At 39.2% G+C, this 16,581-nt stretch overlaps 1 protein-coding gene across 1 annotated transcript; it reads right to left on the bottom strand.

Annotated features, from left to right (window-relative positions):
• Positions 1 to 1,547: 1,547 nt before the first annotated feature.
• On the bottom strand, positions 1,548 to 7,994 carry LOC121135398 (zinc finger and SCAN domain containing protein 4D-like). Its single transcript, XM_040734131.1, is given in 5 exon segments — positions 1,548 to 2,787; positions 2,875 to 3,034; positions 5,645 to 5,757; positions 5,760 to 6,134; positions 7,897 to 7,994. Coding segments are annotated over 4 exon segments (1,527 nt in total). The 5' UTR covers positions 6,040 to 6,134; positions 7,897 to 7,994; the 3' UTR covers positions 1,548 to 1,813.
• Positions 7,995 to 16,581: the final 8,587 nt, after the last annotated feature.

Genomic DNA, 16,581 nt, shown 5'->3' with positions numbered 1-16,581 from the left:
AATTATTGGATACACTTAATAAAGTTTAATGTTTTCACAGGATGTAGTGAAACAAGCCTTTGATCCTCGGACTAAAGAAGCAGAGGCAGTCAGATCTATGAAATTAAGGTTAACATGGGCTATAGAGACAGTGCCTGGATATCTAGGGCTATGCAAAGAGAAAGCCTGTATAAGGAAAAAAAAATAACAAAATAACAATGGTTATGGCAATGATGATGAAGATAGAAAAAGAGAAATTAAAAAAGATTATTTTCATTGGTCCTGGCTGAACCCTATGATTTGAGATAATTTTCAAAGAATTTTCAAATCATGAAATAATTTCAGAGTTTAACCAGCCAAATTTGAAATTCACTCAGATAAACAACAGAAAATATTTGACAATTTTATTTAGAATGAGTTGTTAAATTTTAGAACTATGTAAGAAATATTTACTTTAAGTTTCCTTTTTATTCATGTTATTTAATGTATTTAGTAATCAATTATTTTCACATGTGTGCATGGGGAAAATGCTTGTGAGTGCCAGCAGAAACAGAGGATGAACATGACCAAGAATTAAGGAAATACAATGAGGGATTGCAAATCACTGCTAGAAAGTGAGATTACATCCCCTAGCAAACAAGCTCTAATGCAAACAATTTAGCATAAGTAAATGTAGGGTTACCTCATGGTCCTACTGACATATAAGGGCGTGTTCACTCATGACACACATATTCACAGAAGCACACATATAAAATGGCTTTGTTTGAAAGGCAAGTCCAGTAGAAGGGAAATCCATCATAACTACTAGCTAAGAGGTTTGGAGGGTCACTAGGCCACTGAAGCACATGACTCTGGCAGGCCTCACCTTTAACCCCCATTCCCTCTGTCTTGCTAAAAACCATTACATTACCTTCCTAAAGCTAGGCACCAAGATTTATGCACTTATTTGGCCACTTCTTCCTCCTGAGGCAGACTATCAAGGCTCAGCTATCAATGAATCACTGTCCATGAATCAAAAGCACCTTGGGCTCACCTAAATATCATGCCCAATCAAAATTAAATATATTATGCTAATAGGGATTCCCCTTGAACCTAAACTGTCATTTTCCTATGGGTCACAGCTGTCTTCTCTCTATCCAAAGGCAGTTCTTTGTCTCTCTTTGGGAAAGAAACATCTGACCTCTTTCCCCCTAATCCAGTATAACCTTTGCCATCACATGCTAGCCCATTATATGAAAGACCTTCCCTTCTTCTCGAAAAAGTCCATTTGCTGCTATTTTCTGGCACAGTAAGAAAGCAGTCATTTTGTCTATTCTTTCCACTGTTCTCACTGTGAAAACCTGTGTTTGGATGTGGTTTGTCCCTAAACAGGATCAGGGAGAAAGCCCTAGCCTTGCAGGTGTGTGTGAGGGGTTCTCTTTCTCTATGATATTGACGTCTTTACCTCACATGGGGTATAATTAGTAAGAGAAGCATTGTCACAAATTGTGTAATAATAGAGTGACCCAGGAAAACACACCACACAAAGGCACACCAGAAACAACACACAGAAGGAACACAGAAGCATAAACATTTATTTAGTATTTGGAAATAAAACACCAGTTACTTTTAGGCATTTGGCAAACGTCAGAAAACAAACTAACATTTGAATCATCTCCTTTACACTCATATATATGCCCATGGGATGGGAGAACAGAAAGAAGGAACAATCCACAAGGTGATAAATCTTCTCTGGTTAAATGTTCCTTAAAAACTACATGCTTCTTCATGTGCAGATGACACACTCAGGCTAAAATCAGCAAACCTCTGCTGAGGAAGGTTAAACAGTTCAGTCTCATTTGTGGTAATTCCTCAGGTGACGGTTGTAGGTGGATGACTGACGGAACTGACTGTTACACAGGGAGCAGGTATAGGGCTTCTCTCCTGTGTGAATCCTCTCATGAGCCTGCAGATTGGTCTTGTGGTTGAAAGACTTTCCACATGTGCTGCATGTGAAAGGCTTCTCTGGCTTGGGTATGGCCTCAGGAACACAGAGGTCTGCGCTTTCATAGAAACCTGTGTGACCATGGGTAGAGAAGAATGACTTCTCCACCCTGTGACTTTTCTGGTGGACTGAGAGGTTACAGGGATATCCGAAGGTCCTGGGACATTCCTCACATTTGTATGGCTTGAGTTCCTTCTGGAGTTTTTCTTGGTGACCCTCACATATAAAACTTCCCTTATGACACTTCCAAAGAGGAACAGGCTCAGAGGTGGGCTGCTCTGGCCTAGAGAGGTACCCTGGTATTTCCCTAGATATATGTCGAGAACAATGGGTTGTTAGGGACATTGCCTGGGACCTGGATGTGCCCCAAATTGCTCTTGCAGAATCCCCGAGAACTCCGTAAGAAACACCTCTCTGTTCAGGCTCAGGATTCTGCCCTCTCTGAATTATGAGAAGGGAATCTCTCTGATTTTTGAGATTGCTAACACCACAATTTACATTAGTTGTGGTCAAGTTAATGTAGTGGCCATCTTCAGTGTCTTCAGACTTGTATGTGCAGGAGAGATACACTGGCTGCACAACCATAGTGATATGTTCATAGGAAGGAGCCCTAAGGGACTCTGCCTGGTACAGGGAGCTGCCTTCACTTGCTCTGCTGAGATCCAGAGGAACTCCATAAGAAACACCTGCCTCTTCAGGCTGAGGATACTTCCCAGTCTGAATAATGAGTTGGGAGTACATCACATTTTCAGGACTACTAAAAACACTGTTTGTTTCATGACCTTTCAAGAACACGTTTTGGCCATCTTCACTGTTTTCATAACCTGTGGAAATAAAAGAGTATATGAAACTGTTTCCAGCAAAGAACATCATCTTACAAAATCCATTATCTGTCCAGTTTCCCTGCTCACCTGTTGCCAATAAATTGTCTTGTGGGAACTGCAAGGGTGTTGTTACATTCTGCTGTTTTGCAGTTTTTAATGATTGCTGTTCTTTCAAAAGCTTGATGACTTCTTTTAAGGACATGTTCTCAGGAAAGAGGGCTTCCTGTCCCTGCATGGAGACATGAACCTGGAAACAAAGCCAGATGACCATTAACAATGAATCTGTGGATGAGAGAAAACCTGCCCTCAGTTGATTGCATGGAATCCCTGGATATGGGTTAGCTCATATGTGTGTCCCTCATTTCTATTGATGTTATCTTGGCGTCTACAGGTTCTGTTCCCTGAAGTCACTATTCTCACTGTGTTTGTAAGTGTTGAGTCACTGTCTCTAGGGCAGTAACAAAATTATGTTCCTAGAGTTTTGGCCAGAATATTTTCCTCAACTGTTCAGTGCATTGAAGGAGGATCAGATGAAATTAGGCCAAACTTCCAACAGGGAATGTCCCCTTTAAGAACAGGTGATAATTTTTCCAGGGATTTTCCCCAACCCTATAACTCACAAAAAACATATTTCAAATAATACCAAATAAATGTCTTGGGTAAAAGAATACAGTGCAACTTAGGACCAATCAGAAAGAGTGGGAGTGTCTCAAGGAAAGTGTAAAATTCCCTACGTGGTCTCTCATTTCTGGAGATCCTCTTATTCCCTTGATTGTATTTATCTGCCTGTTCTGATAAAGTTTGTCTCTTTTAAAAAAAATGTCTCCATGCCTGGAATTTCACAGTTTCTCATCAATTTGTAACTCCCTTTTTTCAATCATTCACTTGCCCCCAGGAACCTTGGGATATCCACAGGCATTGTCTGGTTCATGGCAATGCTACTCCAATAGAGCTGCTGCTTTAGACTCCACCCTGTGATCAATGATAGACTGGCCTGATTCCATCTTAAGATTAGATACCATGGAATTATAATGTCAAAAAGAACTTCATAGCTGTTGTCAGTAAAATTTAAATTGAAGTATGTCTTGACACATTTTCTGAAATTTTGCATGTTCTGCAGCCTATACTGTGGCCATATCCTGACCTCCTTCCTGAGAAGATGTTCTGGCAAATCATTTTGAAATGTTCTGTCAAATTTCTATGTAAACCAAAAAGTCCCCCAACCCCTGGGTTTCCCTTAGTCTTAATGTTTGTTAAACTATGGAAACCCACCCTTTCTCTCCTGTATTTACTGCTATTTTTCTCAAAGCTATTTTCTGGGGTGTAGACCCATGTAACAGAGTATAAAGCTTGCTGAATTTGACAAAAAAAATCAAACCTATGTGTAATGATCTTTATTCTTGTTCAGTGGGATTAACAAGAGGTAAATGTTAATTTCTATCTGGAATCCTCAGAAACTCAACTGTAATTCTGGAGTACCTGACATTTTGGCATTCTAGCCTCAGATTGGCAATTGCTATTTCTGTCTTTGAGCCTCATGTTCTTAACCATTGTCATTCTCAGATCTCTGAGGCTTTCTGATCCCCTATCTCCACCCATTATTCTGTCAGTGTTCTCTCACTATCTACCTGTCATTTCACTTTGCTGTGTTCACTGGGCATCATTTGCAGTAGGTATAATTTGTTGTCTGTCCCATTGACTACTAGCCCTAGAGAGCCATACTTTACCAAAGATGCCCTTTAAAAGAAAGCTTTAAATTGTTGTTTGTCATTGATTTATTATTGAGTATTTAACAAAACTAATGCCTGTATGAATTAGACTAACATATACATTAATTCCACAAACTGCAATTTGTCTCTGCTCTTAGGAACATGACTCATCATTCGGGCATCAGTTTACTTGGAATTCAGTTACAATCATAAAATTCTCAATTAAAAACAAAGTTCAGGTGTGACACACTGAAGAATAAAACAAACTGTCAAACGTGAACCTGGTTACAGAGTAATAAATTCAAACAAACAGCAGTGTTTAGTTATTGACACCTTCAATCCAGCACTTCAGAATACTGGGCCAACGAGGGCAACAATATGAAATCATGCTTCAGATTGAGTTCAAGGTCAGCCTGGTCTACAGAACTAGTTCCAGGACAAGCTACATAGCATTTTGGAAATCCTGTCTATAAAAAACAAACAAAAAAAAAACAGGAAGGAGGGAAGGAAGGAAGGAAAGAAGGAAGGAAGGAAGGAAGGCAGGAAGGAAGGAGAGAAGGAAGGGAATGTGAAAGGGAGGTAGGGAGGGAGGGAGGGAAAAAGAAAGAAATCCTACTCTACCATTGTGTCACCCCAGTAATTTAGACCGGTATCTTCTGACATGGAATAAATATCTTGAAAAGCCAGTATCCACTTCATTCCCCAGTTTCTTCTTCCCGCATCCAGGTATCATGGCCAAGTTCTAGGTGTCAAGTTTTTAGCCAGATTTCCAATTCAATTTCAAGATTCATACAATTTGAGCACCTCTGTGTCTGAGCCAGGGTACATACCCACAGCATCTCCTCTAAAGCCACAAGGGCTCTGTGCAAATGTAAGCCCTTCAATCTCTATCTCCATTTAAATTAAACTTAGTTATTACTCTCAAACAGTTGATACACTTGTTTCTCCTTTATTCATGATAATTTAGATTACTGGATATTCTCTTTGCAACAACTTTGTAATGAGTGAGCACTTTCACTAATAAAAATAAATGAATAAAATGACAGAAATAAAATTTAAATAATCTCACTAATGACAACTTCTTATTTATTCCCAAAGGCAATGACAGTCTCCTCCCAACTCATTCGTCTCTCACCCCAGGTACTCACCATGACAGGAGGCTTCAAGCACTCATCATTCAGACCCTCCATGAATCTCCCCATGTCTCTGCCACTTGATTCCCACTTCTCTTTAATGGCAAACGTGTTCTTGCAGCGCCCGTTTTGAGAAATTGCTCCACGACCAATTGAGAAATCATCTGCTCCTTGCTCTGCTTTTCTGGCTGCAACCAGGACGTGAACATCTCCCAGAGAGTTTGAAGCTCCTGCTTTGCACAGGAGCCATTGTTATTTGGGGGAAAGTTGAGCTGAGCAATTGAGGAGTTAGGCATGTTTCCTTCCCACTGCACAGGAGAAACCTGGTTTGGAATAATGTCTAGATTGTCTAGTTCAAGCTCATTTACTGGTGACTCCGTTTGAAATTTTTCTCTGAGCTGTGAAGCCATTCTGGTGAGGATCCTCACAAAGATGCAACTTTGTCAGGCAATTATCTGTTGTGTGACTTGAAGGTCTGTTGAAACAGTTGTTGGATGTGTAAAAGCTATAAATTAAAAGGAGAATGGATGATTAAAGTCAAAAATCAACTGAGAGTTCTCAGTAAATACCTGATCCTAGTTTTTACATCCATAAAACAGAATAAAGATTATATATAAACTGGAAAAATATATGACTCAACAGGGAGAATAATCTGGTGGTGAGGATAGTGAGACTAACCAGAAGAGTACACCGAGCTGTGCAGGAGCTCAGGGTTTCCTGTGTCCCCAGAAATCATGAAGTTATTGTGGCTAATCCTCTGATTTTGAGTTTGATCAAATTCCCCCATTATAAAGTTCCATAGAACAATTGTTGTGGAAGAAAAGTACTAGAAGTGAAGGACAAGCCACATTAAATCACAGGGCAGCAATGATTTCTGAAATACTGAGGCAAATATGGAACCCCAGAAAAGTGGAGATAGAAGCCATAGGATTGTAGTGCAGGTCTATACTTAGTGAGTTTGTGAGCAGACTATGCTACAAGACACCCTTCTGCAAAAGGAAGCAAGCAAGCACACACACACACACACACACACACACACACACACACACACACACACACACATTATCTGGCCACAACATTTTTATTTATCCACAGACTAGTTCTCACATCATGTCTACCAAACATCATGTTTCCCCCCAATAAAATACAAGCCACTCTCTTCCTACAGAGATGATATCTTTTCAGTCTCTGTCTTTTCTGTGCTGTGCTTCAGACACCTCCTGGGAAATTCTTTCTCTCTATCTCAATCCACTGCCAAGGATTTTAACGTGTTCACCTAAGCATTTGAGTTACAAAAATCTTTGGAATTAGGAAACATTAACAAATTTGGATTGAGCTATATGTGAGAACACAGGATCAGATGTTTTGGGACATAAATGCCACTCAGTCTTAACATTACCTCTCACTGTGGTACTGTCCCTTTCACTAGAGTGACTTACTATGCTTTGCTAGGATGTGTTTTTTTCCATGTAATCTTCAGATATAAAGAGCTGGAACTGAGATTGGATTCATCTTTGAAAGCTGGCTGTTTGTTGCACACACCTATAATCCCAGCACTCGGGAGCTGAGGCAGGCAGATCTCTGTGAGTTGGAAGCCAACCTGGTCTACAGAGCAAGATCCAAGACAGCCTCCAAAAGAATACAGAGAAACCATGTCTTAAAATAAAAAATAAAAAACAAACAACAACAACAAAAAAATCCACAAAGTATTCATCTTTGATTCAGTGGGGAAAGTAGTCTGTTTATCATTTTTTAATCTGATTCAGTGTCTCTCTTTGTAACCCTAACTGTTCTGGAGTCCCCTATATAGACCTGGCCCAGGATTATATAACTTTCCCACATGTGTACTTGGGACGACTTATGTCTTGTACTACCCGATTTGTGGGGATTTTCTTTTCTCTTTATTTAAATCTATATGTTCTTATTTTTTATTTTCTGTCACAATAGCACAAAGAGTATTTCGTTTTTAGAGTTCTGGTGTGAGAAAAAAGAGCAACAGCTTGAACACACTTTACTAAGATCTTAAATGCTCAGCTGTGAGTCAGCTTTTTCTGTCTTCTGATGTGTTCTGGAGGGGATACGAATACCGTAGAATACATGTGCTTACCACATAAGAGGCCCTAGCTCTGTGCTTTAAAATCATTCGCTAACCCCAATACTCAGTGTAAGGTCAGATGGATTTGAAGTATCCCGTGTCAATATCAGCTACCTCATCGGGAGTGCTTTCCACCACCCTCAGCCCTCCATCCATTTGGGCCGTTACATACCATCTGGAGAAACAGGAGCCTGTGCAGGAGCTGAAGAAGCCTTGTTTGGTGTTTACCAGAAATTCCGGGGTCTTTCGTAAGGGCCACAGTTGGGGATGAGATTATAGCTGCCTGTTGCTTTTCCTGACTGATGGGGAAATGGCTTCTCATGTTACTGCCTCAGGCTCCATGGAAGGGGTCCTGAAGTTCTGCTTTCTAGACAGGCAGTTGAAAGAGTCACTCTTGTTCAGCATGCAAATTGCAGTCCAGCCACGCCTGTGCCTCTGGTCCTTCTACACTGGTAGTCTTACTTTCATTTTGATTCCATTGTGTGTGTGAGTGTTTTCAGTTGTAATACACAGAACCCCCCCCATACACACGTATGCCCGCACACACACATACAGAGGCACACACATCTACAATTTATTTTTTAATATTTGAGAGGAAATGGCTCTGTACCTCTTGCTGAGCTAGTGATCCTTATGCATCTACCTCCTAAGCACCACCCCCAACCCCAGCCAAGAGTTTTACACAGGAAAAAAAAATCGCCCCACACTGAGCTGTCTAGGCAAGAATGTCTGCAGTATCAAATGCCCTGAGACCACCTAGAGAGTAATAAACAAGTCAGCAAGGGAGCATGCTGTGAGCCATCCTCAGGCAAATATAAATTCCTATCTGCTATTATTTAATTCAGCCGTTTAAGAGACCCCCTCCTTTGCCTATTTAGTGGACCTGAGTCCCTACTTCCTTGTGAAATCCACCTCACATATAAATTGTAGCAAATAGACCAGCCTGTATCCAAAAATACCTTTTAGTAATTAACTTCTTCTCTTCTTCACCATAAGATGTGGAGTTCATTCACAGAAAACAGTTTCCAGTTCCGGATCTACTTATACAAAATTGTATTCAGCAGTTCTCAGAAGTCCGTCAGAGTCGGCTCTTAATTCCTTGCTAGCAATCCCATTATATTTTGAAAGTCAGAATGTCATTGAAAGGGAAAGCTCCCCAAGATTGTAATCCCAGTGTCCCTGGTCAGCCAGCGATGCTGGGAAAAGGCAAAGATGGAGAGGTACTCATTGTTTTCCATTGACCATCACAGACATGCTGTGGTACACACGTACTCTCACATACTTCATACACATATTCACACTGGAAAGAGAAAGTTGTTCAACTATGTTCATTACCACCCTATTCATAACGGCAAGGATTCTGAATGATAGACATGATGTGAACATTGTGATCTGGGAAGGAATAAAAACTGTGTGACGAAAATGAAAACATGTTGTGGTTCTTTCTTATTTTTCCTTCCTTACCTTACTTTTTTCTGTTTTTATTTCTTGTTGTTGCAACATGTCTTCCTGTTTGTTTAGTGTTGGGATTAAATGTGTGTGCAAGGGATTAAAGCCCATTGGATTTTTCTAAGCATTTGTGGTTAGCCTGAATGGTAACCCCTGCAATACCCACAAAATTGTATATACTTCCTTACCTTATTCTTTGCTTATTTTTTTCTGTCTTTATTTCTTGTTGTTGCAACACGTCTTCCTGTAGCCGAGTCTTCTCCCAAATATACAAAGCAATTGTGGATGACCTTACACTCCAGTCTTGTGCTTCTGCTCATAGTCTGGTATTGCAAGGGGAACTCACTACTTCAAGCATCCTTCTGTTTGTTTTTCTGTTCAGTGTTGTTTTGAAGACTTTGTGCTTCTGTGACCCAGGCTGCACTCATACTCAGAGATGCACCAGGCTGTGTTTTGTTTTGAAAGACCTGAAGTAAGCGGACTTCAGACTGAATACCCCGGTGATGTCCCGAGCTCAATAACTATACAGTTGGATGCCACCGCAAGAGATTTAAGTTTTTTACACAGGCATCTGTGGGCCATTCAGCAGCTTGGCTAACTGAATGCGCCCAGCCCCTAGGACAGCTTTCGTTTTATATACATAATTTTGGCAAGCAAAGTAATAGGGGTATTGCAAGGAGTGGAGCTACTGCAGGGGCAGATCTGGGCAAGCAATAGGGGTTGTTCCTCCCTGGAGAAACCACAAGGTCAGATTTACACTTATCTCTACAGCCTGCCGGGTTCCTTCATTAGCACTCTGGACCAGATGTTCTTTTTAATTAGACCTTGTTCCCTGTCCAGGGGAAGGGACCTTGGGGAATTTTCCACTGAGGTAAACTTCTCAAAAAGGGGGGGGTGTATTGAGGTTTTTCAGTTTAGTGTTGGGATTAAACGTGTGTGCAAGTGATTAAAGCCCATTGGATTTTTCTAAGGATTTGTGGTTAGCCTGAATGGTAACCCCTGCAATACGCACAAAATAAGCAAATACTGACACACTGGTATGTTTTGTTTGTATTGTTTCTTGTTATTGTTTTTGTTTTTTTCCAAACAGGGCTTCTCTCTGTAAAAGTCCTGTCTGTCCTGGATCACACTTTGTGGACCAGGCTGGCCTGGAACTCACTGAGATCCCCCAGTCTTGCCTAGCTGGTGATAGCATTAAAGGCTTGAGCCAACCCCACCAGGTTAGTGGTAGGTTTATTATTCTCATGCAAACAAATATTTTCATAGGAATACTTCTTCTGACTAACATTGCTTTAATTTATTAAAATCCAGATTATCATCAACAAGAATAAATGTCAATGCAGAGAAGTCAGATTTTATATTTTATTTTAGTAGCAGTAGGAGTAGTATTTTTTAGTTTTTCAAGACAGGACTTCTCTGGGTAACAGCTCTAGTCCTGGAATTCCCTCTGTAAACCAGGCTGACTTTCACTCAGAGATATCCTCTTGCCTCTTCCCACTAATGATAGCAGTCACCAAATCCAGGCCTCATGAGGCACCTTTTTTCTACTGAAGATGAAAACATGGTTGTACATTTTGGCTAATTCATTTGCAGCATTTTTAATTCTTTCCCTATCATATGACATTTTTTTATTCTCTCAGGAGAACTTTTCAGCTTGAGGATTCAACACTGAAGATGTTTTTGGATGTGGATTTTAAAGACAGACTTCAGGAATTTTGGTTTTTGATCTTCTAGGATTCTTTAGAATAGGATAGTATCTTGAGTTCTGTCTTTTCTGTTGTGGTTAAACACATTTTAACATAAGACAACAATCTTAGGGGTAAGCTATCATATTGTATTACTAGGTATTTCACAATTAATTAGTGACTATGTGAACAGACTAGACTACAAGGAATTCATTTGCAAAAACAATCAAACACCACGAAAGTAGCAAATGTACAAAGAGGAGACAGAAAGACACCCTCACTTGCCATCCACAGTTTAATTACTGCCCAGGATGAAACTCTCACATTATGTCTCACAAAAATCACATATTTCCAAAATAAAACACCTCACTGCTCACAGATGTGGTTCCTGTCTAGCATGTCTTTTCTATGTTGTGCTTCAGAAAAGTGCTGGACACCTCCCACCCTTTTTCTGAGACAATGTTCTTGACAGACATTATAGAAAAATAAAAACATAACTTTACTTTTTTCTTGGGAACAGAGATGCAACACTAATGAATATATACTGAGTAGTTACTTGGGAACATAAATCGTGAATACCAGGGTAACAGCATTATAAATGGAATTAAACAAATGAGATAACCAATGATCCCATGTAATCATTTGGATTGCAGTTTCACTGATTATTATTATCTGGCTCTGTTTACAGGTTCCTGTGTCCATGCAGGGATAGGAAGCCCACTTTTTTGAGAACATATCCTTAAAAGAAGTCATCAACCTTGTGAAAGAACAGCATTCAGCAACATCATCAACACAAGAGATTGCTAGAACACACTTGCAAATCCTACAAGCCTTTTTCATTGGGACCCGGTGATTGTCAGGTACCACAGAGGAGGGGTTTTTGGTGAGGAAGCTGTCTTGGGAACTTTTTCACAGACTGTCTTATTTTCTCAAACATGATGACAGTGAAGATGGCTACAACAATCACTTGAAACTTAATAAAGTAAATGGTGGTGGTCAGAGTCCTGGAAACGATATAGACTCCATTTTTATTATTCTAGGTGATAAAGGTCCTGAGACTGAGGAGGGAGGAATTTCTCATGGATTCTCTCAGGATTACAGAAAATCAAATCAAGTCACCTCCAGGTACCATGGATAGTCTCAGATGGCATCTTCTTCTGACGATGTTCCAATAGAGGAGGTAGAACCAGAGAATATGTCCAGGCAAGAGCAGACTGAAGACTGCCAGATTCATGAGGTGACTCCACATGTGAGAGTCACCGAGAGGGACTCCACAGAGAATCTAAGACATGCAACTGTGAGGAATTTCCCAAACCTTCAAATATCCCTCTAGCCTTTTAGACCACCAGAGAAAGAAGTAGAGGTGATTTTTCTGTACCAGGTATCAAAAGGTCTTCTCTAATCACTCATACCTGAAAGTGCAATCCTTCATACACACGAAAAACATGTAGTACATGTGGAAGTCCTTTCAGCCATAAAAATAATGTGCTAGCGGATGAGAGGGTTCACATAGGAGAGAAGGCTTATACCTGTTCCCTGTAAAACCAAAGGCTCTGACAGTCATCCATGACAGGCTCATGAGTAATTGCCACAAATCAGGCTGAACCTTGCTTGGCAGAGGACAGCTGGGTTTCAGGCTTAGTGTAACCCAGCTTAACAGCATCTAGATATTGAAGATGTGACATGTAACTTCTGGATTGCTTCAATGCCGTCAAATTCCATTGCCATGTGCCTGTAAAGAAGATGTGTTATTTTTCTGTTTGTTAACATGTTTCAAATGCCAAAATATTGCATAATTTTTGCCTGGTATGTATTAAATAAATAAATGGAACTGGAAAGTAAATGCCTCTTTAGTATTTGTGTGTGTGTGTGTGTGTGTGTGTGCATGTGTGTGTGTGTGTGTGTGTGTGTGTCTGTATGCCTGTGTGTGTGTGTCTGTCTGTGTGTGTGTGTGATTTCTGAATTTTTGTTTTTTGCCTTTGTTTAAATTCAAAAGTGAACAATATGGGAATTATTAGTCACTTCTTGATTTTACAAAGGGAAATTGGCACTATGCACCAATTTGTCTGACCTCACAGAAACTGAATATTCTCTAGTTTCCAGCATCCTTCTCTACATGTGTTCATGACAGTGGCCTGCCATTCTCTGTGATTTCTTCTACCATGTTGTGGTTTCAAATACAAGTCTTAGTTTTGCATTTATGGGCATTATTCCCTCAGCCATCTTCCATGACACAGGTGCTTTCTGCTGAAAGTTCAGCCTTGTAACTCATATGAGTAGACAGGATTCTGCCTTAACATAAAAACTACAGATACTAAAGGACATTCAGAAGAGTCACCCCATCTGCTGCATTATTTTCCCATCTCAATCTTCATAGCTCTAAACAAAGTTCCCCTAGAAATTTATGGAGTAGTGATAGCTATAAGGATGCAGGTCCCACAACATGAGAAGTCAATAACAATAGAAAATGTTTTTCATCGATAAAATCCAGAAATCATCATAAAAAGGAAAATGGTATGTGGACAGTAGGATCAGATGTTCATTCATTCTATGCTACCCAGTGTTATCAAGGCCAATCTTGCCTACATGAGAACTTTTCTAAAGACAACAAAACCAGTAAGAATCACACAAAGTAAAATGAAAGATTTAGTGTATGATTCTCATTTTGTCATACGTGTTTAACCAAAATTAAAATGCAATGGTTCTCTAAATGTTGTTTTCAGCTCCTTCGAGGCTGGGAGGCACTTGACCTTGACACAGTTGTCATAGATAAGAAATCTTGCATATAAGGTATTTACATGTAATTTAAAATGTATCGAAATTACAGTTATGATAATTCAACAAAAATAATTTTATGTTTGGGTGTCACTACAGCATGAAGAATTGTATCAATGGGGTGCAGCCCTAAGGTAGAGAATCATTGTTCAAGGTTTGACCCAGAACGATCGAAGTATAATGCCACTTTTAATTTATTAATTTGATTATTAATTGATTTATTATACCAGCCCAATCCAAATTTCCCTCCATATCTCCTCTCCTACCAGCTCTTTCACCCAATGCCTGTTCTACTTCCCATCCACTCCTGATTTATTTTTTCTTCCAGAAAGTTTCAGTGCCATTCTGAAGATTTTAATTTAAATTTAAAAAAGAATATAAAAAGAATCAACACCTATCATGGTTTTACAGGATATGCCACACAAAGCAATTGCTGTACATTTACTACCAGTAAGAGCATTATACCATGTATCCACAGCTGAGTTTCAAAGTCTGCATATTTATATCTGTGCAGGAGTATCCTCCATTCTTATCATCTTTCACATATTCTGAATAATCAGGAAGGTTTCTTTTGTGATAGAAGAGAACAAAGCACATCAGCGCAAAGTAATGTAAGCATTTATCATCCTTCCTTGTTTACAATATGTTCACATGCAAAATATACTAAAAGAGGCATTTACATTCCAGTTCCGTTTATTTATTTTTTCTATACCAGTCAAAAAATTATACATGACATTTGGCATTAGAAATTTATTTGTGAACAGACAAATGACATATCTTCTTTGCAGGCACATGACAATGGAATGTGACAGCATTGGAGCAATCCACATTTTACAGGTCACATCATCAATGGCTGCTTGCTGTTAAGAGGCTACATGTTCCTTCATGTGCAGATAGGACACTAAGCATGTAACCCAGCTATCATTTGCTGAGGAAGGTACTTACTCCAGTCTGATTTGTGGCAATTCCTCCTGTGCTGGTGGTATGTGGATGACTGGCGGAAGCTATGGTTACACAGGGAGCAGGTGGAAGGAGTCTCTACTGTGTGAATACTTTCATGAGCTACAAGATAATATTTATGACTGTCCCACACCTCATTCACTCCCCTCTACTTCTCCTCTTCTTTTTCTCCTAAATCACTCTACCCACTCCCTACAATCCCAACTTGCTCAGAATAGCTTATCCCATTCCATTACTTAGAGGGACCACATATGTTTCACTTAGGGTCCTCTTTGTTTCCTAGCTCCTCTGATGGAGTGTATAGTAGGCTCGAAATACTACTATCTATGTCTAAATACAAATGTGAGCAAGGACATACCATGATTGTCTTTTTGTGCTTGGGTTACTGCACTCAGAATGGTTTCTTCTAGTGCCATCCATTTGTATGGGAATTTCAAGATTCCATCTTTTCCCATGAGTAATATTCCATTGTGTAAATGTTCTGCATTTTTCTCTATCTATTCTTTCTTTAAATTCTTGCTATACAAGTCTTTCACTTATATTGTAAAGGGTGAAGTTGTTCTGATTCAATTCTCAGCCCAAATATCATTTAAATATATTAGGGATACAGATATATTGAGTTAATCACATAACTTTCCACTATGCTAAAGGTGTTTATCAGATGTAGGCATCGTGTGGTATATTTTTTTGGGTTATTTATGTAAACTATCATATCATCTCTAAGTAGTGAAAGTTTGATTTATTCCTTTCCAGTTTTTATCCCGTTGATCTACTTTACTTTTCTAATTGCTCTAACTAGAACATGAGGTCCATTTTTGAAGAGATATGGAGAGAGTAGACGCCCTTGCCTTGTTCCTAATATTAGAGGAATCAGGTTGAATTTCTCTCCATTTAGTTTGGCTGTTCGTTTACTGTATATTGTTTTACTATGTCTAAATATCTTTCAGTTATTGCTGATACCTCCAAGACCTTTATCAGGAAGGGATGTTAGTTTTTGTCAGAGGCATTTTCAGTGTCTGATGAGAAGATCATATGGTTTTCTTTTCCAGTTTGTTTATATGGTGGATTAAATTGATAGATTTTCATATGTCGAGCCATTCTTGCGTCCTTGAGATGCAGCCTATTTGATCATGATAGATGATTTGTCTGATGTTTCTTGAATTCTATTTGCCAGTATTTTATTGAGTACATTTGCATCAATATCCATTGGGGAGATTGCTCAGTAGTTCTCTTACTCAGTTGTAACTCTGTGAAGTTTGGTTACCAAAGTGATTATAGCCTCATAAAATAAGATTGTCGGTGAACTTTATTTTTATGTTATGTGGAACAATTTGAGGAGCATTAACTCGTCTTTGAATTTCTGATATAATTCTGTATTGAAACTACCTGACCCTGGGCATTTTTTTGTTGGGAGCCTTTTCATGACTGCTTCTATTTCATTGAAGGTTGTAAGCATGCTCAAATTGTTTATCTATTCTTGATTTAATTTTGGTAAGAGACATTTATTCAGAAAATTTTCCATTTACTTTAAATTTTAGGATATTGTGGAGTACAGGTTTTCAAAATAAGATCTGAAGATTCTCTGGAATTCCTCAGTGTATGTTGTTAAGCTCCTCATTTCTGATTTTGTTAATTTGGATGTTCTCTCAACCTTTTGGTTATTTTGGGTAATGTTTTGCCTACCTTGTTGGGATTTTCTAGAAGAAACAACTCTTTGTTACATTGATTCTTTGTATTGTTTTCTTTATTTTACTCTGTTGACTTCTTCCCTCAGTTTCATTATTTCCTGGCATCTACTCCTCCGGGGTGAGTTTTCTTCTTTTTGTTCTACATATTTCAAGTGTGCTATTAATTCTCTAGTGTGTCTATGCTTCAGTTTCTTCATATGGCCACTTAGTGCTATGAACTTTCCTCTTAGTACTCCTTTCAAACTTTTCCATAAGTTTGGGTTTGTTGTGTCTTCATTCGACTTTAATGCTGGGAGCCAA

This window comes from Mesocricetus auratus, unplaced genomic scaffold, assembly GCF_017639785.1.
Source record: "Mesocricetus auratus isolate SY011 unplaced genomic scaffold, BCM_Maur_2.0 Super-Scaffold_100037, whole genome shotgun sequence".
Lineage (NCBI taxonomy): Eukaryota > Metazoa > Chordata > Mammalia > Rodentia > Cricetidae > Mesocricetus > Mesocricetus auratus.
The sequence above is the reverse complement of the archived record's forward strand: the minus strand, read 5'-3'. Positions and strand labels throughout refer to the sequence as shown.